Here is a 27,228-nt window from a genome sequence, read left to right on the forward strand (position 1 = left end):
AGTCAGAAGAGAGTTATTTGAATAATACATGTGTGAATGAGATCATTTTATACCTTTGCAGTGGTTCTTGCAGTGAAGGGACTGAGTTTTTTCCCGCCGTACAGGTGAGTGCTATTGAGTTCAATAACATCTTGTTGAATAAGAGCTGTATCTTTTAGAGCACATAGAGTCTCTATGAAAAGACTCCAGGTGATGATAAATGCATCCCTTTCCATGACAAAGTGTGCTAATGGTTGTTCTCCACTGGCGCAAAGTGAAGGTATAGCTCCTATTGAAAGTGGTTTTCAGTATCATTATTAGTTAGCTTTTCATAGCCAAAAAAGAAAAAAATAAGAAAAAGAAAAAAGAAAAGGCTCCTTTTTAGCTCTCCATGACATTCACAGCTCCTTCAGCAGACGGTCTAGTGAGTAAATATAAAGTAACAGACTTTCTAACCACACTATTTACTTGGTTCTTTGCAGTGGCTCTGAATGAGCCATTAAGGACTGTTGTGTAAATATAGGATTATGGGCTCTTTAAACACATGCTATTCACTTGCTCTGCCATTATGGGGATCTCTCACTAGCAGACTCCTACTGACAAAGTCTTTGTTAATCCTTCCCTCATAGGAAAGACAGCAATGGCTCTCTGCTTCTTGCTTTGCCAGCCACCTGTGTAACAGCTCTGGTTCTCATCAGATCAGGTCTGAGCTCTGGTTCTCAGCAGATTCAAGCTCTAGTTCTCAGCAAGGCCAAACTCTGGTTCTCTGCAAGGCTGAGCTCTGGGTCTTAGCAGGCTGAAGCTTTGCTTTTCAGCAGGTCTGATCTGTGGTTCTCAGCAAGGCTGAGCTCTCTTTCTCAGCAAGTCTTAGGCCTCTTTTTTGGCAAGTCCAAGATTTTCCAAGGTTTCAGAAAGTGTAAGGTCTATTTTTCAGGTAGTCTAAGCTCTGCTTCTTAGTAAGTCAAATGTGGTTGGACCTACATGATCTTTGAGGTCCTTCCAACCTCTGTGAATCTATGAAACTACTTCTTAACAAACCAAACCTCTACTTCTTAGCAAGTTGAACCTCTACTTCTTAATATATTGGAATTCTACTTCTTAACAAACCAAACCTCTACTTCGTAATATATTGAAATTCTACTTCTTAACAAACCAAACCTCTTCTTCTTAACAAGTTGAACCTCTACTTCTTAATATATTGGAATTCTACTTCTTAACAAATATAATCTCTACTTCTTAATAAATATAACCTCTCCTTACCAAGTTGAACCTCTAATTATTAACAATGCTACTGGGCAATGCTGGCTGATGAAAGACCCTCTGTGCTCTTTCTATGATGTGCTGGACTGCAGTCCAATGGAATCATTTGCATCTTCATGTTTGGGGCTGAATATGCAAGTGGGACAGTGAGGTATTCTTGGTCTCAGCAAAGTTGAGGGATCTGACAGTGTGGGCAAAGCAAACTGTGGAAGAGCAGGAGCAGCATACTGTAGGCTATCTGATGTTGGGATGCAGAGTAGTGGTAGAAAGAAGATGCCCTTAAGAGTGAACTTGTCTCCTGCTGCTTTAACAGGCTCTGGAAGCTTGGGAGCATTTACTAGTGTAGATGGTCAGGTGCTGCCAAGACCAGGAGATGTCTTAGCCAGGCATTTGGTAAGTATGGTTATCACAGGTAGATTTTCCTGCATGAACCCTGCAGCCCTGTGGATCTTGTGGCTCATGAGGGTTGTAGAGTGAAGTTTTCATTCAATCCCACAGCATTTAGAGCTCTTCTTTTGACACCAGCTTTTCTCTTGCACCTTTCCAGGAGGTGTGGATGCTCTTGGTTAAAGCTAGGACTGTAGTAATAGAGTACCTAAAACAAGAAAGAATATTTCAAGACTGAAAATCCCAAAGCTATGAGAACTGAATTTGAAGAGATGAACATGGATACTGAAAAGGACTCTGAGAGGCAGTTGAAACCTAAAGCTTAGGGTGAATTGCTATGTGATGCTTCTACTCAGTCATCAACACATCTATTTTTTTTGTTGTCTGGGAGCAGAGCTGTGTAGATTCCTAAAGTATAAGAACGCTTTCAAAAGCCAAATACTATGAGTTTTCATAGAATCATAGAATCAGCCAGGTTAGAAGAGACCTCCAAGATCATCCAGGCCAACCTAGCACCCAGCCCTATCCAGTCAACTAGACCATGGCACTAAGTGCCTCATCCAGGCTTTTTTTGAACGCCTCCAGGGATGGCAACTCCACCACCACCCTGGGCAGCCCATTCCAATGCCAATCACTCTCTCAAGTGTGACTTCAGTGAGGATATGAGCATCTGCTTAATGCTCTATGCATCTTCTTGGCATTCAGGAGGTGTCACAGGCTTCAGGTTTAATACAGCAAGACACATAGCAAAGATTCTAAAAAATAATAGGTTACGCTGAGTGTGTCTCTCTGCTTAACAGGTTCAAACTAAGGAGATAAAACTGACCTGTATTCCATCTGTATTTCTACTATCAGAAAGACAACTCAGATCTTCCTGGAAATGACCTGAGAAGGAAACTAAACCCAGACTCTTCACTACTTCCCCATCCCTCCTCTATTGCAAGGTCTGATTTCATGTGAAGGTCCACTTGTCCTCCAAGACTATCCTCTTAGAGGGTGTGCAGAGCAACTGCACTGTACCTGGCTGTGAGCAGAGAATGCTTCTTCTTCAGCCAAGAATTCAGCCAAGGAAGCAGATCTTTGGGAATCCTGCTGTATTTCACTGAGTCCATAGAGCTTCATCTGCTGGAGGAAATGCTTCATGCTCTTCTTGGCAAAAATCTGTGGAGGTTCTTCCCTCTCTAGGACCTCTTCTTTGAAGAATTCTTTGTTGATTGCCACACATTTTCCACCATTACTCCACCAAACAGACTGCAACTGATCACTTTCCAGCATTTCCCATAGTTTCTGAGGAAAGCTGAATGATAAGAATGATTCATTTGCTCTGTCTTGTCTGTTATTTGAAACAGAAGGGAGTTCTCTGGTCCCACATCTGTCATTTTCAGATTGGACAACCCACTCCTCCTCTATCATTTGTATGGCAGTGCCATGGGGTGCTGTTTCTCCCTGTCCTGAAGAGGCAGCAGAAATCATGTTTGCTAACTGCAAGCTCATTCAGAGCAGAAAGATGGAGTTTCTGCAGGAGACAACTGGGCCAAAGTTTCCCTCACCAGCTGCTGCCCTGCAGAGCTGGACACTGTTTCTCTGAGGAGCTGGGCTTTGTTGCCCTGGGAGCAGTACCTTGTTGGTCTGGGAGCAGGGCCTTGTTGCCATGGATAGGCACACCTTGTCCTGCCAGTTATCAAGCAGAGGCCAACTGGTACCAGTGGGATACTCTGGCATGTCAGCAATGCTGCTAGTGGTGGCATCACAGCATAACATCATGATGATGTTTGAAAATGATGTCTTGGCAGAAGAAAGCCACCAGAGAAGACATTACTGAAGAGCACTTGTTGCTTTTCAGTCCCAGAGTCACCAGTAGTGGGACTTCAATGCCCACAAGTCAATAAAGCTGTATTGAACAGCTGTAGGAAATGTGGACCATGATGTTTGGGGGCATCCAGGCTTTGGGTCTGCAGGGGTGGCTGCAGCACTGGGCATCCCAATACCTGGTCAAGAACAGGTCTAGCTGGATATTTGACACTTGCAGAAGCATCCCTATACTTTTTATTGTCATTTCCCTGAGAGGGTGTCCGTAAGGAAATAAAGTCCAAGATATTTTAGGTAGTTCATTTGTGCAGTGTCATAGGTGCAAAGTGCTGCTTGAGTACTTCAGCCTCCTCCATGTTCTGGGTAACCAGGTCTTCTGCTTCATTACAAGAGCAGGCCCAAATTTTCCTAAGTCTTCCTTTTTTCACTGATACAGCTTTCCTTCTTGGTCTTGGTAGCCCTAGACAGACTTAATTCTAGCATGACTTGGGTGTATTAGAAGGGCTGTGGTTAGTAGGTCCAATGAAGTTCTCCTCCCCCTCTGCTCTGCCCTAGTGAGGCCATATCTGGAATGTTATGTCCACTTCTGGGCCCCTCAGTTCAGGGATAGGAAACTGCTTGAAAGAGTCCATCACTGAACCACAAAGGGAGTCATTTTGAGGAAAGGGTGAGGGAGTTTGGTGTCTTTAGCTTAGAGAAGAGACTGAGGGGTGATCTCAGTAATGTTCACAAGTATGCAAAGGATGTGTGTTGGGAAGATGGATCCAGATTCTTCTCAGTGATGTCCAATGATAGGATAAGGAGCAATGGGTGCAAGGTGGAATATAGGAGGTTCCACATAAACATGAAGAAAAACGTTTTCACTGGGAGGGTGACAGAGCACTGAAACAGGCTGCCCTGAGAAGTTGTAGAATCTCCTTCTCCAGAGACATTCAAACCTACCTTTGTAACCTATTCTAGGCCATCCTGCTCTGGCAAGGGTGTTGGACTTGATCTTTCAAGGTCCCTTCCAACCCTTAGTATTCTGTGATTGTCTAATGAGAGTTCTGCCTCTTTGGCTGAGAATATACAAAACTTGTGGACACGCAGGAGTTAAAATCATTGCCACATAAGTGTTCCATTTTGGCATCTCACTAATGCGACTTCGTTAGGCTTAAGAAAGTGCTTCGTATTCTCTCCCAGTTATTTCTGATGACACTAATGGATTGAACTTCATGATTTTCAGGACATAGCTTAGTGGTCACAGTAGTGTTGGGTTGAAGGTTGGACATATGTTCTATGTTTTTTCTACCAGTTTATATAAATAAGGGCTTATGTTCACCACAATGCAGCAGTTATCTAGTTCAGGAAGGATCCATGTTGTACTGAGTTCAAATGCCACCACTTGCTACAGACAGCAGAACAGCCAACAACCCCTTGGAGAAACTGGTAGTAAAGGATCAAACAGCTATGGAGAGATCCTCCTAATGCAGTGGTCAAAATTATAATGAGCAGTCCAGACTGAATTTTCTAGGATGCTATATTTCTTTATTCTGTTCTATCAAGTCAAACCATAGAATCATAGAATCAACTAGATTGGAAGAGACCTCCAAGCTCATCCAGTCCAACCTAGCACCCAGCCCTGTCCAATCAACGAGACCATGGCACTAAGTGCCCCATCCAGGTTTTCCTTGAACACCTCCAGGGACGGTGACTCCACCACTTCCCTGGGCAGCCCATTCCAATGTTAATTGGCAAAACCAATAAAATATATTGAAAAACTAAAATCTTGGAAAGAGAAAAAACACTACATTTTTACTAGATGTGCTACCATTTAGCCTGGACTTTACATCTTACCAGCAGCACCGGGAAGATACAGAGGTGACCTGCTGAGTGACAGTGAGGAACAATTCCAAACAGCAAGGAGATCTAGGAAAGCTCCAGTTATCAAGAAGGGTAGAGGGAACACCATGTACCACAAAACACAAGGAAACATTCTGATGTCTGACATGACATTTGACTTGTTAGTCCCTTCACAAGATTCCATGTTGGAAGAGGATGAAGAATGAAAAAACCCCAAGCTATATATATATATATATATATATAGAGAGAGAGAGAGAGAGAGAGAGAGAGAGCATGCCAAGAAAGGGATGTAAAACCAGCTGCTACCATCTGATAACACTGACACTCTTATGCCTTGTGTTGTCTAAGCAACAAGGCAATGCAGAGGACACTCAACCATTACTGCAGTTCAGAACAAGTGCAAAGTCTCTGAAGGATATACACTGTATCAGAGCTTATCCTTAATGAGGGTCCTAGAATGCTGCAAGCTTCTATATGCTGCATGCAATGGGACCTGTGGGATACACGAGCTCATGCTAAAATATCTCCAGTCTCCTAAGCAAATCACTTCCATTTCTTACCTCCATTCTTGGAGTGGTACTGAATTTCCTGGGTAGAAAGCAAAATGCACCCAAACAGATGCAGTTTTTCTCCCTTTTGGTGATTCAAATATCATTTCAACAGCAATGCTAAGGCTTCTGCTTCACAGGAGCATCTCACATCTTAATAATAATCAAATACTGAGCTAAAAAGACACACTAAGTCTGAGCCTGGGGCTGACTCCAAAGTCTGCTGAACTCAAATGGAATATCACAGTGATTTGGATTAGACACTCCAGTTTGACAGACAAGAGAGTTCCTTGCACTCCTACATATGCAAATCACTTCCAAAGGGAAGTGAGGATAAAGCCATGATTTTCCTGCTTTCCATGTCAGTCCTTTGGCTTGGTAACTAAAAGCATTTTCTTCACCCCAGGACAGCTGGATCAGTTTGTGCCTCACAGGTGATGTCTTCTGATATCTTCTGCATGGGCCAAACTGGGGATGGAAGTATAAACCTTAGAGATTTTTATCTTCAATATGTTGAAGGCCATGAACTAACCCCTAACCCTCACTATTACACCTGCTTTTACCTGTGTCCAGGAAGGCAAATTTCTTTTCTGGCTCTAATTTACCAAAGCTACAAATGCCAAGCCACAAAGGTACAGACAACTGTACTTAAAAATAGCAATTAGCAATCCTATTGCTTTTGCAAATTCCTCTCTAAGTTTTAACATCCTTTATTACGTGTCCTTAGGAGATATTTTAAGGCTTTTGTCTTTCAGATCTTGAGATGCATAAAGGTTTGAGATCTCTGTGTCATCAAAGTATATATAAACACTCATACTCAGAATAACACATCTTGTTAGTGGCTCCATAATCCATGTCATCTGTTTGTGTTTCTTATTCTATTTATGGTGACTTGTAGCATATATGTAGGGTGGAAGTACTTGAGCTAATAGCCTCCAGCTAGCTGAACACCACAATATCTACCCTTAACTTCAGTTGCCTTGGATAACCTATCCAGGATTGATGATGTTGGTGCATGGTTAGTCCATGAAAAAGTGGTGGTCTAGGATTTTAGAAATAGTAGAGTCTTTCCTTAGGGGAGAAACAGGCATGCATTAGGAAATCTGAATGTTGATTAGGTGAGATAAAATTCTTGCCTTCATGATACCTGCTGGATGACTTCTAATGGTAAGGCATGCTCAGGGTGTCACTTTTTCAACACAACCTAAGGATAGTGAGGCCAGATGTTTTGGGATTTATTTACCTCAGGCTCAGCCAGAACCCCTTGCAGGCTGTGACCACCATAGTGGCAGTTGCCTACAGTGTGAGATGCTACTTAGAGCTCCACAGAGAACTTGTTGGGAAGGTAGTGAATCTACCATTAATGTGCTTGTTTGTTTTAAACTCTTTTGGTCTGACTTTGTCAGCCTGTTTGCTAGTGTTCCCAGCAAGGATTTGGATGAGACTTGAAGTCTGGCTGGACTTTTCGCTTTAACTTAGTGACCTGGCAGGCTGGCATCTAAAGGAGTGTGCTTTCTAACCAGCCAGCTAACAGCATGCTTTGTATCACAGGGAAATCTGACAACACCACAGCAATTAAACATATCTTTGTGGCTACACTGAAGTTCCATCACAAGACCTATTCAAGCTCTTGAAAACAGCTCATAAATTTTACAAGTGAGGAACAGCTGGAGCTGGCATCAGGGAGTGCTGTTGTTTTGGCTTGCAGATACAATAATTCCCTGGTAATAAAAAAAAATAAATAATCTGCTACATACATACTAGTACCATGAATGTGTTTCCTCTCCTCAACTTGTTCTTTCTAAACACAATCCCCCTCCCCCCCCCCCCTTTTTTTTTTGTGGGGATGTTTTGATTTTCTGTGATTATTTTGGAGGTAAAATTTATTTCAGTGGCCTCATTAAAAAAGTAAAAGGGAAAGAAAAGGTGATTCCTCCATCGTGTTGTAAATAATTTCTGACCCTAAGAAACAAAAGCACAAACAAACAAACCCCAAAAAGCCACAAACACTTTGATCTACAGAAGAGAAGACTGTCTAGGATTAAAAGAAGGAAAATAAGCAAAGCTCTTTCTCTAAATGCTGATAAAAATAACATTTTTCTGGCATTCTCTGTGCTGTGTTTGGAGTCTCTTTATGGATTTTTAAAAAATCAAATGTAAGAACTAAATTATTTTAGGAATAAGTTAGGAATGGGGAAAAATGATTTGAAGTATCATATCCATTATTTGGAAACATTAATTCTTAGAGAGTATTTTTGCATTTTAATAGGGAGCAAAATAAATGAAAAGAATGTGTAGCAAAATAAATTAATTCCTCTTCAGAGTATAGTTCTGTAGGCCCTGTCTAGAGGATTCTTGTAGCCATGGTTAAGTCATTATACAGTGAAAGGGATCATCCTTCAAAAAGTACAACTTGCCTTGCATAGAGAGTTTCTCCTATCAAATGATGTGTTCTGATATATATGTTCCAAGTCACACAGGTGTGGTGCAAGATATGGTACTTCTGACACATCAAAAAATCCTTTTCTTTTCGTGTTGCTTGGTCTGATAGTTGCCAAGAAGTGTAATGTAAGCCCAGCATCCCATCTCTGGTGCTGGTCAGTAGCTGATGCTTAGGGAACAAGACGGAGGCCATATAACTATCTTCCTTCAAACACTGCACCACTTTGTAGTTGTGATGGTTTGGGTGTTACCTGCCCCCCACACTTTGGAAAATCACCCAGACTAGACTCAGCCAAGCTGGAAATTTGTAGAATGAAGCTATATTTACAGCTTAGCACAAAATGCAAGCAGCTATTTACAACATATGCAGAAATATACAAGTTAAAAAGTAATGCAGAAATATACAAGTTAAAAAGTAATACAGAAATACAGCAGCCCTCCCAGAAACCAGAGTCCCCAGGAGGGGCTCCCAAATACCCTTCCACCTTCTCCTCACCCCAGACTTTGCCTTATGCTCGAGGTAGTTTGGAGGGTCAGCCAGGTGGGTTAGGAAGCAGATGGATTAGTCAGGCAGGTTAGTTAGAGAGAGAAGTGCAGCTCAAAAAGCACAGAGAGAGACTCTGTTATTTATATTTATATTTATATTCTTGTTCTTATACATCTCAGCAAGCCTTTGAGTGAAGTAGCCATCACCATTGTTTCCTTTTTCACAGTTTATAATCTAATTCTTCTCACCAAAATATTCTAGCTAGGCTCAAACTAGCACAGTAGTTCAGGGAGCTTCTGAGTCCAAGGTGGATTTATATAGGCAATCTTTTACACCCATGTAAAATTTCAGCATCCACAGTATCCACGTGGATATCTGTGTTCTGCATCTCAGCTCCACATGAACTGCAGAACCACTTCAGTATTTTCAGGTCAAATCTGCAACCTGGTAACTTAGTGCTAGAAATAACTATTGACCTCTCTTTGCCTTCTTCAAGTCACTGGTGATTCAGTAAATTAAATCTGTGTGTTTATGCTCCTAGAAAAACTGACTTTTTAGACAAGATCTAAACCCAGGAATCTGTCCCAGGTGATCAAGGAACAAACTGAGATATTTTGGGAAGTCTTCAAGGGGTTGCTGGAGCTGAGTTGTTTATGTCTCCTGTTGCAGCAGGTCCTTTTGAAGCTATCCCACCCTGGCAAGTGTATAGGTCCTGCTCAGAGAATTATAAAATCTATGTCAGAAATGGATGTGTCAGTGTGCTAGTTTGAGGCTAATTGGAATATTTTAATAAGAAAAAATAGATTATAGGCTGAGAAAAGAAAACAATGGTGACATCTACTTCACTCATAGGCTTGCTGAGATGTATGAAAGTAAAAACACTAACATAGATAAGATAGGGTGAGATTCTCTATCTGTCTGAGTTGGTGTCTGTGTTTTCTCCCTGGGCTTTTGCTGTATGACTCAACTAATCTTTTCTGCTTCTAACCCCCCTTGCCAATCCTTGCAGTTCACCTTGACCATAAGACAGACTCTGGGAAAAGGTAGAGGGGTGGATAGAAGGTGAAAGGGTGGTTGGGAACCCCTCCTGGAAACTGATTTCTGAGAGGGTATTGTGGTTCTGTGTTACTTTTAACTTACATATTTATGTATATAGCTGTATATATTTGTGATATATTACAAATTTCTGGTTGTATATTGTCCTAAGCTGTGAATATAAAGCTTCATTCCTTAACTTCCAGCTGGCTGAGTCTAGTTTGGGTGATTTCATAAGGGGGGGACTGGGAGGGGTAACTCCCAAACCATCCCAGGCAGAATGCACAAAAGCTGATGCAAATCTAAGTAGTGATGGACCCTGGAATCTGTGGACAAGTGAAGGAGTTCTGGGAAGAGATGGGGCTAATTATCACTCAAGGAAAGAGACAAGTAGCAGTTCATATTGATGGAAGACATGATTCAACAGAAAGTGCTTCAGTTTGAAGCTCCAGGATGTCTAGGATCTCATTCAGCTGTAATCCTGGCTGGCTGGATTGAATTAGCTTTCACATTTTTTTTCCCAGGAGCAAAAAAGAGAGGCTGATACTGATTCACCTTCAGAAAGTGCTGCAAACGCTATAGATGAAAAGTGCAATGGAAAAGTTAAGCAATATTGATGATTATGAAGCCACAAGCTTCTCCAAATAGAAAATACTAAAAAGTATGAAGTGCTATTATATTTTTATTAAAAATGTTATAGCCAGGTATTCTCCTCCCTTTCACTGAATTCATCCAACTTCCTTCCTCACTGATGGAAATTGAATTATTCACAGTGTTTGGTAGTGAAATCATTTTATTATAGTCTAAAAAAAAAAAAAAAAAAAAAAAAGTAAAGAAAAAAAGGGAAAAAAAAAGATAATAATAATAAAATAATATAGATACAGTAATTAAATTGCCACTAGAAGGTGATAAGTCATGAATGGAACAAACAAAGAGAATAAAAGGGAAGAGGAACACAAAGAAATGCATTATATGACCAGCATATGGAATATTAAAAGGAATAAAGAAAACATAACCCTGATAATAAAGTCAGAGTAATGACTTTGACAGTTTATGTTCAAGGCACCATCTGGGCAAAGAAATGTTTTTTGAATTGCTGGTGTAACTCTTGCCCTTCTGAACTTCAGGTCAGAAATTTCCTTTGATCTGCATTTTCAGAAGTTCTCACTTCACTGCAGCTAACTCCTGCCCCTGAAGGTATTTTGAACCTGCAAAGTTCAAGGAGGTGCACTTCTGTGTCTTTTGCTTTACCCTGGTTTACTTCTGGTTTTGTGGGAGAAAAGCAAAGGGGGAAGGAAGGTCTAAGGGCTGGTGGGATGCCCCTAACTGTTTTCAACGAATTTTCAGGCTCTCATGCAGAAGACAAAAGGGAAAAGGCAGGAGGGCAGTGTTGGCAAGATGGGTTGGCCTGAAAGTGTATCTTGCTTATCTGCCGTTGTGCCTTGAGGCAAGGCAAAGCAAGGCAAGGGAAGACAAGGCACTGGTCTTATTGCAGCTCCTGCTAGAGGAGGATTGTAGGGTCAGGTCCTTGCTTCTGGGCAGGCTGTGCTTGTAATGGAGGCAAGTGGTTCTGGGTAGCTTTGATACTTTTCACAGGGCTAGTAGGAAGGGAAAAGTGAGGCCTGTTTCAGAGTATGTGTTATAAAGACTTAAGGATATTGCTGGTTTTCCTGACTGAAGCTCTGCTAGGGCTCTGCCCTACAAGTTGGGGCAGTAGGACAGGCTGGTTTTGCTTCCTTTTGCTGCCTCGTGTCTAGGAGTAATTCCTTTGTGCTTCGAGACACAGCAGCCAATATTGCAAAGCTAATTTTCCAGCTCTCAGTCCTTTGCAGATGTTCCTATTAAGTTAGGATCCTTAGCTGACTGCTTTAGGGCATATTCCTTGCTACTTTAGGCTTCTTAATCTTACTACTTTAGGCTTCTTAACCACAGCAGAAATCAGGCAGGAAGAGGGAGCTGGTATTAAGGATTATTCAGATAACCACAAGCTGCATAAAGCTCCATTCATTGAGATGTTTTCTTCGACAATTTTTCATCTCAAAGCTTATGGAAGTAGCTAGAAGTAACTGTTCAAATGCTTCCTGTTTCTCAGATAAGCTCTGTAACTCACCCAGGTTTGTAAAGCACATCAGGGGTGATGAGCAAAGCCTAGACTTCAGTTTTGCTGGATCCATTAGGATATTGTGCCTTTTTTTTTGATACATGAAGGTGAGGGATGGGCTCCCTTTCAGCTGAGACAGTGCAAGGGTTATAGGGCAAGTCAGATCCTGGGTTTCCTGAACCCCATTTTTGCAATGATGAAAATTGCAAACTGAGAAGCAGAAGTAAAGCAACAGTGTACAGCAGCTTTCTCTCAACGGCAGCCAGGAGGAGTGTTACAATCTGGTACTTGGCACCATGGATGATGTGGTGGTAGGTAGTGGTGTGCCTTGGCATCCTGTGCTCTGCATCTGGCTTTGCAAAGCAAAGTGGAGCTATCCTAGTCACATGAGTGCGGGGCCTAGGTCCTGTCAGCTGTGGCTGGAAACCTCCTGCAGCAAGTTTTCCCTTGTTTCAATTTGTCTTCAAGATTTGAGGATAAAAGCCAGGAAGGTGAGACTTAGCCACAGGAGAAAACGCAGGAGAGCCTTCAATGACAGGTCAGGTTAGCTGAACCAGATTACAAGGCTGGTGTTAGTTTGGTTACAGGGAGCTGATGTCGTTTTTTCCAGTTTGGCAGACAGTAAATGATGCAGGTGGCTGTTTGCCCAGACAGAACTTAAAAATAACAATCATTCCCAAATGTGTCTCCTTCCACTTGTGCTAAGATGTTATTTTGCCAGCATGTGAGAAAGGCACAAAGCATTCAGACTAGATGACTTTCTGACCACAGTTTCTCTTGGCCTTCACCCTGACCTGAACAAAGTAAAAAGTCACTGAATTCTGGAAGGCAAAGGGGAAGAATAGAAAGGGAGAAAAAGGAAAGCTGCATTACCTAAAGTGCTTGTGAGGGGTTTGGTCCTTTGAAACCATTCTACTGAGAGGAGCTATAGCCCTAGGAGGGCTGGGATTAATCTGTTTCTGCTTGTTCACAGTGCTGAATATCCAGAAACCTGGACACAGGAGGGGGTGAAATTGTTTATATTTATGTAATGATTGCAAGCCACAAAACACCATTTGTTTGCCTCATTACTGAGACTTCTGAGAGCAATATAGGTCTTGGTACATCCTGTGCTGTCTTGCTCTGTTTCCCTCAGGCTGTGTCTGGGTTTTCAGTGTGGAGCTTGAGGTGGGATGAACATGGACCCCCTGGCAGAAGAAGCAATGCCAGCCTCCGGGTGCTCACTGCCTGTGGACAATTGTGTGCTCTATCCACTATGCTGCCTGCATGAGTCAGACTTCAAGATTTGAAGGTCATATATCACTCAAAGAGGGGATAACTAAGCAATGAGATCCCAGCAAGAGGTCCCTTCTTAGAGTCCATCTGCAAAAACTGTAGCTACAACAGGAGACCCAGAAAGTGAATCTGGAAGCTGGTGCTGCTAAAGACCCAGACAAAAGGCATGCTGCCTCTGCAGCCTTCCTTGTGTTGGTAGGGCTCGTGGCAGTAGGACACAACCATTCTGCTAACTTATAATAAATGATACTTTTGATCAAAATTGGAGCACTTTCCCCTTAAGAGAATTCCCTTTAAAAATAAGAATAATCCTTTTTTTTTTTTTTTTTTTTTTTTTTTTTTTTTTTTTTTTTGAGACTCTAGTACAGGCAGAAAAGGCTGGGCTTGTTTTCACTTTTTAACCGTGAAACAGTATCAGGTGGTGCCATCTGATTCCTTTTCTTACGATTCTTTTGTGTCTTTCCTTTTGTAAGCAAAAAAATGAACACATTCAGGCAGGAGAGAAAGAAGTAAAATCAGATTGTATTACATTTCTTTGGCTTATATGGTGCAATGCAAGATTTTTCTTTGCCCCTAAACTCCTGAAATTTCAGATAGCCTGAGAAAAAAATACCAGCATGGACAAAACCAGAGAATCAGCTTTACATCTAAATGCTATTTAAGGAAAAAAAATCCCATAAATATAAGAAGCCTTCCCCCCTCCCTCCCCCCCCTTTTCCCCTTTTATCATTCCTCAGCTCTGTTTTTGGGTCTTGTCTTCTATGAACTTTCAGATGAGCCCATATCTTATGAAAGTGATGTGTTATTAATGCTTACCATCAGCAATTCTAACAGCGGGAACTAAACTGAGTGTTTCCTTCCCCAAAACAGCTCTGCTCATTTACTTCAGTCTAAAGCAAAACTGAACAGATATTCTTTCAGTGAATTGTAAATTCATCACAAAAAGTTGAACTTCCAGGGAACTAAAATGGCTCAGGTTACACTGAGAAAATTATTTAAGCTGAATAAAAAGAAGAGGGCAAAGCTGTATGACACACTGCATTTCAGCACCTGCAAAAGGCAAGAAATAGTTGGAATCATAGAATCAACCAGGTTGGAAGAGACCTCCAAGAGCATCCAGGCCAACCTAGCACCCAGCCCTAGCCAGTCAACTAGACCATGGCACTGAGTGTCTCATCCAGTCTTTTCTTGAACATCTCCAGGGATGGTGACTCCACCACCTCCCTGGGCAGCCCATTGCAATGGGAAATCACTCTCTCTGTGAAGAAATGTTGCAATGTTTCATTTTTAAGGGAAACTTTTTTGTTTTTAAATGGCAGTTTTCATTAAAAAGGAATCTTCAGTAAGTCTAAAAGAAATAAGTCAAATGTTCAGAGTAATTTGTTGCAGCTCAAATGCAGCATTTTGAGTTAGCCCCCAAATGATTTTTTCCTCTTTTTTCCCTTCCCCCAGAAAATGCTGTTTTAATTGGACTCATGCATATTTTTCCCTCATGAAATTTTAGGTTTTGCAGCATAACAGAAAAGGCACTTTTTATCCTTCCACCTGCCAAAGCCTTGGTTATCCAGCCCTCACGCATGCACACCACTTCTAGCGGATGCTGAAGCCTAGCCAAAATCATTCTCTGCTTCTCCATTCCTCAGTACTCCAATGAGCTTTGCCAATATGGCATAATGCCAGGCTGTGCTCCACCAGTTTCCCATTCTTCAGTCCCAGGTGAAGCTGTTTCAGGAACCTCATTCCTGATCTGCTGCCCATTTATCTATTCCCCAGTGACCAGTTCTAGCACATTCCCTGCAGCATGATTCCCCCTTGTAAATGTTTCTTATACTCAATCCCATGCACTCCTCACCATATGAAAAAGCAAATGTTGTTCACAACAGCTTCACTGGTACCACAGCTGAGCACCATGTATAGGATTTGATGGTTTTGTGGGGTTAAGAATATAGTTCTGTGAAGTCAAGGTCCCTTTGACTCTCTAAATGGGACCTCTGGGCTACATTTGAATTGCTGCATTCCCACCTCTGCTCCAAAGGCACCACACAGCACCCCACCTCTCCAGCTAAAAAAACCCATGCTGCTTTCTGGTGCCTGCCAGCATTGCTCTGAGCTCTGGACAAGTCTCAGTATGGGGCAATAGCTGTATTGGCTCTGGTCCAGCTGAGATCTGGTCTGAGAAACATTGGCTGATAAACCCATCCTTAGTCGGGCAAAGGGTGTATATGTGAGTATATGTGAAAGCAAAATTAGTCATTCTAATTATAGGTTAGGAGCTGCTCTTAGGATCTGAGACAACATCAGCATTTTATGCATGCTTAGTCTGAAGTAAAATTCTGCCTCTTTCTAAAGCACTTCATGTTGTTGTGGTGGAGATAGCTTTTACTCCTTCTTCCCTGGTTTGTTCTGGGCAGGTGTCTGATATTTTGTCTTCTCCTTAGCAAAAGTGTGGGGATTTCTGAGAAAGCATGATGTAATTTTTAAGTTGTAGAAGCTTTGTAGACAGAACTTTCTCATTTCTTAGTAGAAAAAACTGTTTCTCAAACACAAAAAGACGTTGCTTTCAACACAGGGGGTACCTCTTAAGAGCCACTTCCTAAGTTTTCTCATCTCTGATTATACAGTCTTAGGGGAGATATAGGCTGGATGTTAGGAGAAAGTTCTTGCCACAGAGAGTGAATGGCATTGGAATGAGCTACCCAGGGAGGTGGTGGAGTCATCGTCCCTGGAGGTGTTCAAACAAGGCCTGGATGACTCATTCAGTGCCATGGTTTAGTTGATTGGATAGGGCTGGGTGCTAGGTTGGCCTGGATGATCTTGGAGGTCTCTTCCAACCTGGTTGATTCTATGATTCTATGATATGAATCTGCACAGCACAGTTTTCCACAGCACAGTCTTGCTTCAGGTGGCAAAGGGCAGTACACTTCAGCATTGATAGAAGTTTAGGGGCAATGCTTTTAAACAAGCACACTGATAAGCAAGGAAGGGTTCTCTGCCAGAGACCAGGATAAAGAGTATTACTAAAGCACTGGAGATAACAGCCATCATGCTTTTTAGAAAATGATTTTACTTAACCCCTCCACCCTGCCACAAGCAGCTGGAGATTCTCCAGTTTAGGGGTTTCAGGACTGGGAAAATATAGATTCCAGCCCATTGTGAGAGCACCCCAGGAAACTCCTATCATTACTCTGTGCCTTAGATCCCCCAAGGGAAAAAAGAGGAGAAAAAAGTGTGTGTCCTTTGGTGAAATCATGTAAAACAAAACCTGCAGAAGCAGCCAAATGAAAAAATAGTGAGAAAGCAACATTTACAAATGAATCTGAAGCTCTATTACTATGTGCTCTACTGCTTATATTAGTGTTCTGTGTGGTGCGAGGATCGAGTAGTACATCCCCCCCGATGGGTACCTGGGTGATCCTCTATGAATAACTGACTTCACCTCTGATTTAGTTTCTTCAATCTGGTGTTTCAATCCTGCTCCTGACGAGAGGATATGTTCCCAGCTCTAAGCTCTAACACAGCTCATATAATTCAAGGGATGCTGTTGTGAGATTGCTACCCAAGATGAAAGAAATCTCACAGGAACAAGCAAACCTGAGAGACTTTTGCAGAACAGGGCAAAGCCCCATAAATAGTTGGAGGTTGCAATAAGTCAAGGCTGCTCTCCTCATCCTGTTCACCCTGATCAGTAAAACTCATCTTTGTTAGCCTGCCTCTGATCCCAGGGTGCTTCTGCCTGACAGTAGCTGCATTCATGTCATTGGCACGAAGAGCTTGGATGTGAGTAAACAGAGAATCTTGGGTGCACCTTATGTTTTTAATGGACACTTGCAAAACCCTCTATGTGCTTTCACATCCTACTTCAGCAGGTGAAGATTTCTCTGGCTTCACAGAAGTGGACAAGAAGGAACAGGGAGTGAAAAATCCTTCCCAGCTGCCCCATGTCCTTTCACAATAAAGTGCTAAAGAGAAGCTAAACAGAAATATCTCTTTTTTTTTTCCCCTGTTAAAAGCAAGTCACAGTCCAGGAGAGCTATTTCCATCCCTTCCAAGCACAGTGCTGCACTCAATGTCCAAAATATCAAAGGGCCTGGCAAGGGCTGCTGAAGGCAACTTCTGCGCAGAGCTCATTGGCAGTGAAGCATGAAGGAAGAGCAGCCTGCACTGGCCAGTGAGGCAGAACACGCCAGCACACCCCTGACAGTGCCCTCCCTGCCATTATCATCACATGAGGGGAGAAAGGGATTTTTGTCAGCTGCTCAGAGGAGAATGTGAGGGCTGCCTCTACCTTCTGTCACATGCATCCCTTGGTTTGGACAGGTGGTGAGAGCCTATGTACTGATGGCAAAGAGACTGGTGACTGCTGCTGATCCAGGAGTGTTGCTTATTGATTTTTCTGGGGTAACTGGAGGTGGATACGGTGTGAGATACAGTTTTGTTGCAGAGACACTGCTGTGCCTTTGCCATCCTGGAGCACTGCTAATGAAAAATGTGTTGACTGAATGACTGCAGGTGTGCAGCCACCTTTGTTGTTGGATAAGAGGCTTTCTAGAACAGAAATAAATGTATAAATAATATTGTCATGACCAGAAGTTCTAGACATTTTGGAACTCTGGAGGCATATGCTTAATTTAGCAGTAAGTCGAGGTGCATGCCCAGCCACAGTTAACTGATCAGTGGGGAAAGCACTTACGAATGAAGTGACAGAGTCTGTCACTTGTGTTGTAGATGGATTTGCACATCTCTAGTATTATCCAAGTCTACTTCCCAGGCACAAAGACAGATGAAGATGATGTCTACTGCAACCATCCACAAACCTGCTATTCAAACTCCTGGATCCCTAGTTTAGTGAGACTTTGCACCAAGTTCTGTGCTGGTCTGTGCCATACATGCTGGCACCTGTAATTCTGCATCTATCCATATCTATGTACAGATGTCTTTCTGTTTCTTTCTGGTTTGCTTTTTTAAAGAACTGAACAATATTAATGCAGTGAATTGGGGTGGAAATCCACCAATTTTGGTCTATTCAACCTCTGTGACTGTCTGCAAGTGGTAGAGGCACATGGTATCCCTTTACCCATCTTGCAGTGCAGCCATAGCAAGCCTGGGCTGAAAAAAAAAAGATTTCCCCATGCATTACAATCCTGCATAAAAGTGTAAGACAAGAAATGTCTTACATGGATGTGCCTTCCAATTTATCAACACACTCTGTTACAAGAAGTGTAGGAATGGTAGGTGCTGAAGGGATGAACTGATACATGGCAGGAATCGAATTCACCTCCAGAAACAGGCAAAGGAAGTCAAAAGGAGAAAACTTGACCCAAACTTTGCTTCAAAATCTAAACCTGAATCAAACATCCTCCCAGTTATTTTCCACATTCACTGGTTTCCTTTCCCTGTCTGTTTATTGCGAGTGCTCCCTGAAGCACATAAAAAGCAGTGGAGCCAGTGAACATGACTGCCAGGAGCTGTGCCTTTCCAGATTCATGACCAAATCTTTTGAAAAACCTCAGTAGAATGGTCCTCAGCAAATCTTCTGCTTGACTCCAAGCCCACTGGGGTAGGATGGAGTTTAGTAAATGCCACAGGAATACGCAGTGCAGGAGGAACCAAACTTGAAGTCTGCTGACATCCTCATCAGCAAGCTGCAGAGGTTTGATTAAATCCTTCCAAGCAGCCAGAGATAGTAACACCATGAATAGAGCTTCCTAATTTCATTTCCCCAGCACCATGGATCAGGTATATTTCCATACACAGGTGCAGAACCATTGCTGTACTGGGTTTAATAATCAGAGGAGATGAAGGCAGAGCTCACCCTATGTGAACTGAAAATCTGGGAGTTAAATTCAAGAGCCACCAAAGCCTTCTTGTTGGTGCTTCTGTAGTGGCATAGGGAGGAGGCAGGTGGGCACTGAAAATGATTGATGATATTGCAGACCAAAAGGAGAATGATGATTTATGGACAAGCCACTGTCCAAGCCGTGAATATTATTCTGGAGAAAAATAAATGGATTCAGTTTCAGACCTCTTGGAAGGTGCTGGCCAAAGCCTTTCATTAAGTTAGCCTCTTGGATGTGGGCTGTCAAAATATTTTAACATCTGCCTGTGACCTCCGAGCATTTTCCTTTCCCTTCACTGCCTGTTCCAGCCTCAGACCTCCCTTGCAGTCAAAACTGACAGCATTAGCCATTAGAATCATTCTTTGAATTAATTACCCAGAAATATGCTTTCAAAAACTTCCACTCCATGTAACAGCAAATTAAAGGGCAGCCTTGGTGGGGTTTTACACATCCTGCTTTGGCTGCCCCTTTCCAGCTAATGTGACCATTAACACCCAGGTTGCAATGTCGGCTGCTGCTCTCCCTTCCCTGCATCACTCTTGCTGAGAAAAAAAAGGGAGAAAGTGCTTTTATTCCCCAAACTTTTGAAGTAAGTTTAGTACAGAATTGATGAAAAGACTAGAGGGATGGACCAGGAGACAAAGGTCTTTGATGAAGCAGGGCCTAGCCTTGTATCTGGGTAGAGACCCTGAGATATTAATTTCTGTCATTCAGGTGCCCCTGCAGTGACCTGACAGTTTGGCTTCCCTTTTCTCCATTCCTTATTGCCCTTCAACTCTGCTCTAACTAGCAAAAAGCATGTCAGGCTGGTAACCAGGCTTGGCAAGTGTGATTGTGTGACCCATGCAAATGATCCTGTAGCAGCACTGAAGCATCTCCTTCTTTTCAGCAAGCACAGGAATAATGCTTATCATGGCTGCCTCCATGCTGATTACTGCTGCTTGTTGCTCGAATTTTGTAAGTCTCTGGAGCAATAAGTGACACATCAACCTCTGCTCTTCTCCAAGTCTTTCCTGTCCCTTCAACCACCACAGCTGAAACTCCTGTCTCTTCAGCTACCATGTCTCAGCTCAAGGGTGGAGGCACTGATGAGAATATTCCCTAAACATGCACACAAAAAGTGCCCAGGCATGTATGTAACCCAACACTACTTCTGTGTCTGCTCTTCCATTTAATCTGCGTTTTTCCTCTTCTAAGGATCAAGCAAAGAAGCCTGGCAAATAGTTTTCATCATTAATTTAGATGCTTTGTGAAATATTTTGCAGGTATTTAGAATTCTTTTAAGGCAAGCATTTAAAATTCAGACTCGGTTGAATGCCTAATTTGTATAAAGAATAACCACAGAATTACCACACTTCAATCCTTACCCATTCCTTCCCATAAAATTAGCAAATTCCCCTCCAAAGCAAGGAACCTGACATTGATTGGCATGCTTTGCTTCTCTGTGCTTCCTTGAACTGCTGAGATCTGTTGCACTCTGTTGATGGTTTAGACATGAACCCCACCTTGTCTGCAAGCGGGCAATTAGCTTTTTTCCTCAGTGGGTAACTCTTTCCCCACACGCTCTGCCTGAGAACCTCTATTCCCTTACCAGTAAAACCAGTCTCTAGCTCATCAAGGGGGCTCCAAACAGCTGCCCCAGAGTGGGAGAGGAATTGGCAGGTATCTGCAAGGATGGAGTGGCCTCAGGGAGCTGGTGGAAGCCTGTGTGAATGAGCTCTGCAGCTGCAGCAACAGAATAAATGAGGGCATCGTTTCTGCCAGTTCTGCTAGGTGATGTGATTCCTAGATATGGTTAAAATAAAATTTGCCCTCTTTCTTCTTCCTCACATTCCCTCCACCCTCAAGTTTTGTTTTTTCCTAGGGTGGCCTCTTGCAAACAGTCCTCTGCAAACAGCCCCTCTGCAGAGCTAACGGAAGGGAGCAGGGCTCCCTGAAACAGAAGAGAAATCAAAGGATGTGGGGACAGTAGGAAAAATAAATAAATAAAAGGGCTTGTTTATCTTTTTATTAATAGCAGAATACTGTTCCCAAGGGGATAGGCCAACTGTGACTCTAATCCAGCCATGCAAAGCTGACTGTCTGGTTTGTGTTTCTCTTCTCTTCTCTTCTCTTCTCTTCTCTTCTCTTCTCTTCTCTTCTCTTCTCTTCTCTTCTCTTCTCTTCTCTTCTCTTCTCTTCTCTTCTCTTCTCTTCTCTTCTCTTTTCCAGAGTTAATTACTGGGAAAGAAAAGTGAGACATTTAGTTCTCACCTCCCCAGATTTTCCCCTCCTTTCCTAGTGAACCAAACAACCCAAATGCTTGTCCTCAAACCACAAAGCTAGCATGGAGCTGTCCCAGTAACTGCTGCACCTGTTAAGGTTGGGTGATGCTCCCAGGCTATATGTGAAGGAAAGGGCCAAATCCACCACACTGCACGGTACAGTGAGTTGGTTAATGATGCCAGGGGGTGCTTATAAGTTGTGTTTTTCTGAAGGAGCATTCAGCTGGGTCAATGACACTGCTCTGCTCGCACCCAGGGAAAATGCATTTAACCTGTGCATTGCCTGGCAGTGAGGTGGCCTCCTGACATGTCTTGAAAGGAAAACAGGAGGAGCTAGCTGTAATGGGCTGATAGACTTTAAAATGCATCTCATTTCAAAGGGAGCACAGGAGTCACTGATATTCATGGGAAAAGTAGCCCTGGCCTGCTGTACCTGTGACAGCAGTGCAGAATGCTGGCCAGTTTAATGCCACCATCCTGCTGCAGTGATGTCCCTCAAGGACTTGCTCACCATCCCCAAAACCTTGCCACAGCAGGACCCTCCATGCTGAAATTTCTGAAGCACATTTTGTACTAGGGCTCTGGCCTGGGAACTAGACACTTTTATTTTGGGATATCTGAGGGAGGATTTTCAAAGGCTTATCTCATCAAAAGTCAAAAGGAATGAAGAACCTGACCTCCTTGTGTGCAGCTCAGCCTCACTCCCCAAGGTGTTCTGGCTTCCCTTTCAGGATAGCAAAGCCTCATCTCTTCTGCTTGGTAATGAATCTGGTTTGTAGTCATCAGGGGTTTTCTTGAAAGAAGCACTCCCACTGGTCACCTGCGATATCCAAGTCCACTTTTAACTGTGGCATAGCTAGAAGCTGCAGGAAAGTTGATGTGGCAGAGACAAGGTCAACCTTGAGATGTGCCACAGCAGTTATATTAATTAAATTAAATAGCAGAAGCTTTTCCAGGGTGTCACAGCCTCCTCCAGTCCACCTTTCCTCAGGTGACCAATCTCATCACAAAGCCCTGTGGCTTCCTGACCAGATTATCAGCATCTGACCTTCTGTGCAAGCACAGATGGTAAGTGGTTTTGAATGAGCATTCCCCAAATATGCAATGGGAAGCACAATTTCCCCCAAATCATTATGAAGGACTGGTACAAAGCATTTTTTAAAGCTCCTAATTGGGAAAAGAACAGCAACAACAAAACAAAAAAAGCAAGGAAGGATAAATGTCCAGATAGGGAAAGAGGATGGAAAAACTGCATCTTAGTTGTTGGGATACAGCACATCTTTGAAACTGCTGAGAGGAATGTAGTCGTCTCTGGAAATCAAGATGAGCTGGCTGGCCAATGAAGCATGCCCAGCATTTTATTTCTCATATTGTTTGGAGATATGGATTCAGCTGAGTGCATTCAGCAAATAAAGATCAAATAACCTGCTGTGAATAATGTTTTAAACCCGGGTTCCTATCAGGATCTAGTTATAAGCCCATATACTCCGTTGGATAAAAAATAAGTTACACATGGCTGGAGGCAGTATTACTTTCTATGGAAGATGAAATCTGTTTTGAAATAGAAAATGCTTAGTGATTCTTCCCTCCTCTTTTTAGTTTTCGGAAGGACTAAACCACATAAAGCTGCCTGACAGAGAGAGGGGGTCCACCAGTATTTCACCCACCACCTCTGAGTCCAAAGCTATGGATTTATGCTAAAAGAAGGCGTGAGTCCCAGGAGAAGAGGTAAGATGAAGACCACATTACCTGCCAGTTTGGCTGTTTTGCCTGGAATGTAGCTACCCTCTATTGCACTAAGCTCTTTAGCCATGCAGAGAAACAAACCTCTGATGAGCTGATCCTTTGCTTGCATGATGGTAATCAACACCTTGGCTGCCAGCCATGGGGAAAACCACCAGTTGCTGCTGTGCTCTTTTACGCATGTGCACCTGAGCCAGCTGATGGCTTCATGGCACAGGGGAATTTCTGCTGAGGTGTTTGGGCCAGGTGTATATGTTGAGGCTTGCTTTTGAAGAGTCCTGCTTATCTTCATGAAGGCATAGATGGAGAAAAGTACTTTTCTGCAGCAGCACGGCAGTGGAGCCCCTTCTCTTTGTAAAGAGAGCCAATAATACCCAGATTGCTGCATGTGGAAAAAATACACCAGAAAAATAGAAAATGGCTACTGAAAATGCCATAGTTATTTCAGAACTGCTTCTCTTTGACTGTGGTGTTTCACTTGACCTTGCTCTTTTGTTTTCCTTTCTGTGTCCTTCTCCTTTTCTCACATAAGTCAAAGCTTCTGCCTTCTAATGGGTCTCAAAGAGCTGCATTCCCTCTTCAATAGTCCTTCAGCCAGACAGATGGTTGAATTTTTTTTTCCCTCTAAAGCATTTTTTTAAAGACATGTTTATTGTGTGAAGTATCTGCTTTGCAGCAAAATCTTCAATTATTCCTCAGGAAAACAAATATTAAAAAATGAAAACATTTTGACTACAACTCTAAATGCTTCATCTCAAAACCCCACAAAAATCCAATCCCCAGTGTGTGTGTGTTTGTGCCTCTATTAAAATACTTTAATTTGGAAATGCTGCCACACAGGGGATTTAGTCAGAGCAATTCTCATTCCTCACCATGGACCAGATGCCCTAAATCTGCTGCCTCCCCTACGTTGGGCCCTGGCAGAGGCCCTGGAGGCATTGCATCCCCTCTCCACAGGAGGAAACTCTCATAGGACCAGGGCCAGGAGGTCTCACCTACAAAGACAGTAAGAGCCTGAAGTGGTTGAAGTCTAACTTGCAAGAGGTACCACAGGGACATTATTAATGTGAAACATCTCTGCTTGTAGCTGTGATACTCAGGGTCTGAATTCATTTTAAAGTACTGAATTTAGAGGAACCTCACAATTTTATGCCTCCACTGAAGGAACGATGCTTAGCTAGATTTAGTCGCCATGATTTCTGCTTAAATCTTTCTCTTAACTGCCTGCCTCAGGTACCCTTTCCAGCTTGAGCCTGGAGAGTCAAACATGGGTGATCAGGATGTGTTTCTTTTGTTTCAAGAGCAGTGAGGGAAGCCCAGCCTCTAACATTCACATACTGCTCTGCAACTATTGAGTAATGACTCATGGAGTGCTGAGAAGATGGGGAAGGTGGGACCTATTCCTGCTAACAAGAAAGTGCTCATATTTTGCACATGCATGAAGTTCAAAGTGTTGTGCAATGCATAAGTGGAAAGATGGGCAGTTTTCAAATCTACTGGCAAGCATTAAGAATACAAAAAGGAAAATGAGACACATTTCTTCACTCCTTCCAAACTGAGTGACTGGTGAGAAGGAGACAGGGGCTGTAGGTGGGCTTGTGCCTGCTCACACAGGTTTATTCTGCCCATGCTCAAAAAAGGCCAGCACCCATCTCTCTGCAGTGCCCTGGCGTGGAGCCCAAGCAGCTAAATAAACCCAGCCTGTCAACATAGTGCATTAGCTCTGGCTCAGTGCCATGGTGATGTGGTCATGCAATTTCTGGTCAGCTCAGCATCTCATCAGTGCTTGCTCGCATCTCCTCGGCAGACCCAGGGCAAGATATCTTTCATGCTTTGCTCCTTCTCTCTCAACCCACAAAGGTTTCATCTGCATGTTTACAAGACAAACTGACTTTCCTGATTTAACATGAAATGTTTTTTGTGAGGAATGTATGGAAGATGACTTGAAAATGTAAGAAGCCTTAGAGTATTTATCCTAATGTAACTCAGGCTTTAAGGCTTCTTACAGAAATGTCCCTGTTGGGGTAAGAGTAAATGCATCCTTTGCTTCTAGTCTGCAACTTGAAAAGAAACCCCCAATTTTCCAGCAATAGAGAGAGCTATGAGGTCTGGAGAAGTACATTGCACTTGATTACAGCTTTGTTGAAAAACATTGTTCTGAGATGTCTGGAGACCAGATAATAGGCACTGTTTTAGTTTAAAATAAGAGGCATTTCATGAATAAAGCTTCCCAGTGTGCAGAGACAAGGGAATATTGAAACTGTCTGTTGATCCTCTCTAGACTTGCCTGTATGGATTGTATTGTCATTATGTTTTCCCCAGAAGTCCCACTTTTGAAGAAACAGCAGCATCAGGCACTCACTGCAGATCCAGCCACTCAGTAGTGCTAGCTGAGAGAAACTTAAATACAGGAACAAGGAAAAGGACTTTTTAGATTTGATCCTCATATTACTGGGTTAAGTAGCTTTTCCTTGCCTTTCTTCACTCACCACTGTGTTGTCTAGTTAGACATCCTAAATGCTCACTTTTATGTGCACTTTACTTTCCTGAAGTTTTAGCTCAGTCTGTTTTCAGCATGAGTGGTTTGATACTTAGGCATGTTTTACTGCAGGAATATAGTTGTTCACAAAGGCAGGGTAGTGGAATATCTTGCAAGCATCCAACTTTATCATGAATTACTGCAGATCACCTACAGCCTGGCATAGTCTGAGAGCTGATGTTGCAGATGTCCTAAGCAGTGACTGCTTAATGAAAGGAAAGGCTTTTCCTGGCATGCAGGGAAGTTTGGGGAAAGAATGTCTGATGGTCCTGTGATATCTCTGACTCCCATCGAAAAGAGGTTCTCAAGTCTTCATTCATGAATCACTGAAAAAAGCAGCAGATCCTAATCCTGGCATAATGCTGAGCACAGAAGTCTTGAAGGCCAAGCACACAGCATCTCTGTTTCTGCACATCAAGTCCTAAACACAGACATCTCTGGGATTAAAAGAAATAAAAATTTTCCTTGAGTCAGTAATAGAAATGACTGTCAGTTATGCATCCAGTATCTTCTACTGAGCTTCCAGTATGCAGATTAAGAAGTCACCCTCAGCCTCTGAGGGCAGGAGTCATCTCTTTAGGTGAATCAGCAAGCTTAGAGACAGCAAAAAGCAAATCTAATGCAAGTTTTGGTCCAATCACATCTATCACCAGCCTCAGCCAGAGCTGCCTCATCATCTGTATTGCATTGGTTTTGCTGCATGTGGCTCACTCAGACCTTGAAAGCTGCTAGCAACCACTTGCATTTGAACATTTCAGATTTAATAATGAGGATCTTCTGCTTTTCATTAGGGATGTGCTGTTTCCAGACTTCCTGATATGAATCCAGAGAAGCTGGCAATAAAAGGAAGCCAACAGTCCATGCATAATGGAGCTGGGGTTTATGCCAACATAGCTCTCTCATCTCCATTTTTTGTGAGCAGATATAGGGCTCCCAGGGGACTAATCATGCTGGAGAGCAGGTCCTGTGCAACATTCATGCTGCTTCCCCCATGCACTTCATACCTGACCAATGTCAGCCTCAACAGTTCCAGTTCTTGCTGTCCCACCTAAGAGATACACTTCAGTGTCTCTTCATCTGCTTAAATTGCTCACCATACAATTTTCTCACCTCTAACACAACCATTTGCCTCTCTACTTTGGACTCTGAACTCCTTTCAGAACATGCCTGCATACAGACTGCACAAGCTGCTTCTTTGCCTTGTACCTGATCTGCACCCAACACTCTTCCATGATGTTTCTCCTGTCTCTGCTCTGCTAGTATCTTGCTGGTTTTCAGAGTCTAGATAAATATGATCACTTATGCTTTGGGATGAGGGACTAGATCCTGATTTTGTGGCCTGGGGAGGTGTTGAAAAATACCTTGTTCACACTCTCTTCTTTAACTATCCACTTCAACAGAGAAGTCTCCCAAGTGTGTGTTTTTCATAGAATAAATTTATGTGCTTTGTTTTGAACATGAGATTTCATTCCCAGTTGAAATGACTGTGGTTTAATGCCTTACCCATGACTCAATGCTTGTGATATTGTAGTTTTTTTATGAATTTCCATTATAATTTAAACCACACATTTCCCTTGCCAATGACTCAGCTCCAGTCTTGTTATTGTGTGATGCAAAGACAGCACAATTGAAAGATCAGAATTCGGGGTCTTTGCTCAGCTTTGCTGCTTACTGGGTTGA

The 27,228-nt window shown here is 42.7% G+C and overlaps 1 protein-coding gene across 1 annotated transcript; it reads right to left on the reverse strand.

Annotated features, from left to right (window-relative positions):
* Positions 1-1,696: 1,696 nt before the first annotated feature.
* On the reverse strand, positions 1,697-3,099 carry LOC135182168 (heat shock transcription factor, Y-linked-like). Its single transcript, XM_064156019.1, has 2 exons — positions 2,647-3,099; positions 1,697-1,834 (listed from the first exon to the last, which is right to left on the reverse strand). Exons 1-2 carry the CDS (start codon positions 3,097-3,099, stop codon positions 1,697-1,699), a joined length of 591 nt encoding a protein of 196 aa, XP_064012089.1.
* Positions 3,100-27,228: the final 24,129 nt, after the last annotated feature.

Source organism: Pogoniulus pusillus, chromosome 16 (assembly GCF_015220805.1).
Source record: "Pogoniulus pusillus isolate bPogPus1 chromosome 16, bPogPus1.pri, whole genome shotgun sequence".
NCBI classification, from domain to species: domain Eukaryota; kingdom Metazoa; phylum Chordata; class Aves; order Piciformes; family Lybiidae; genus Pogoniulus; species Pogoniulus pusillus.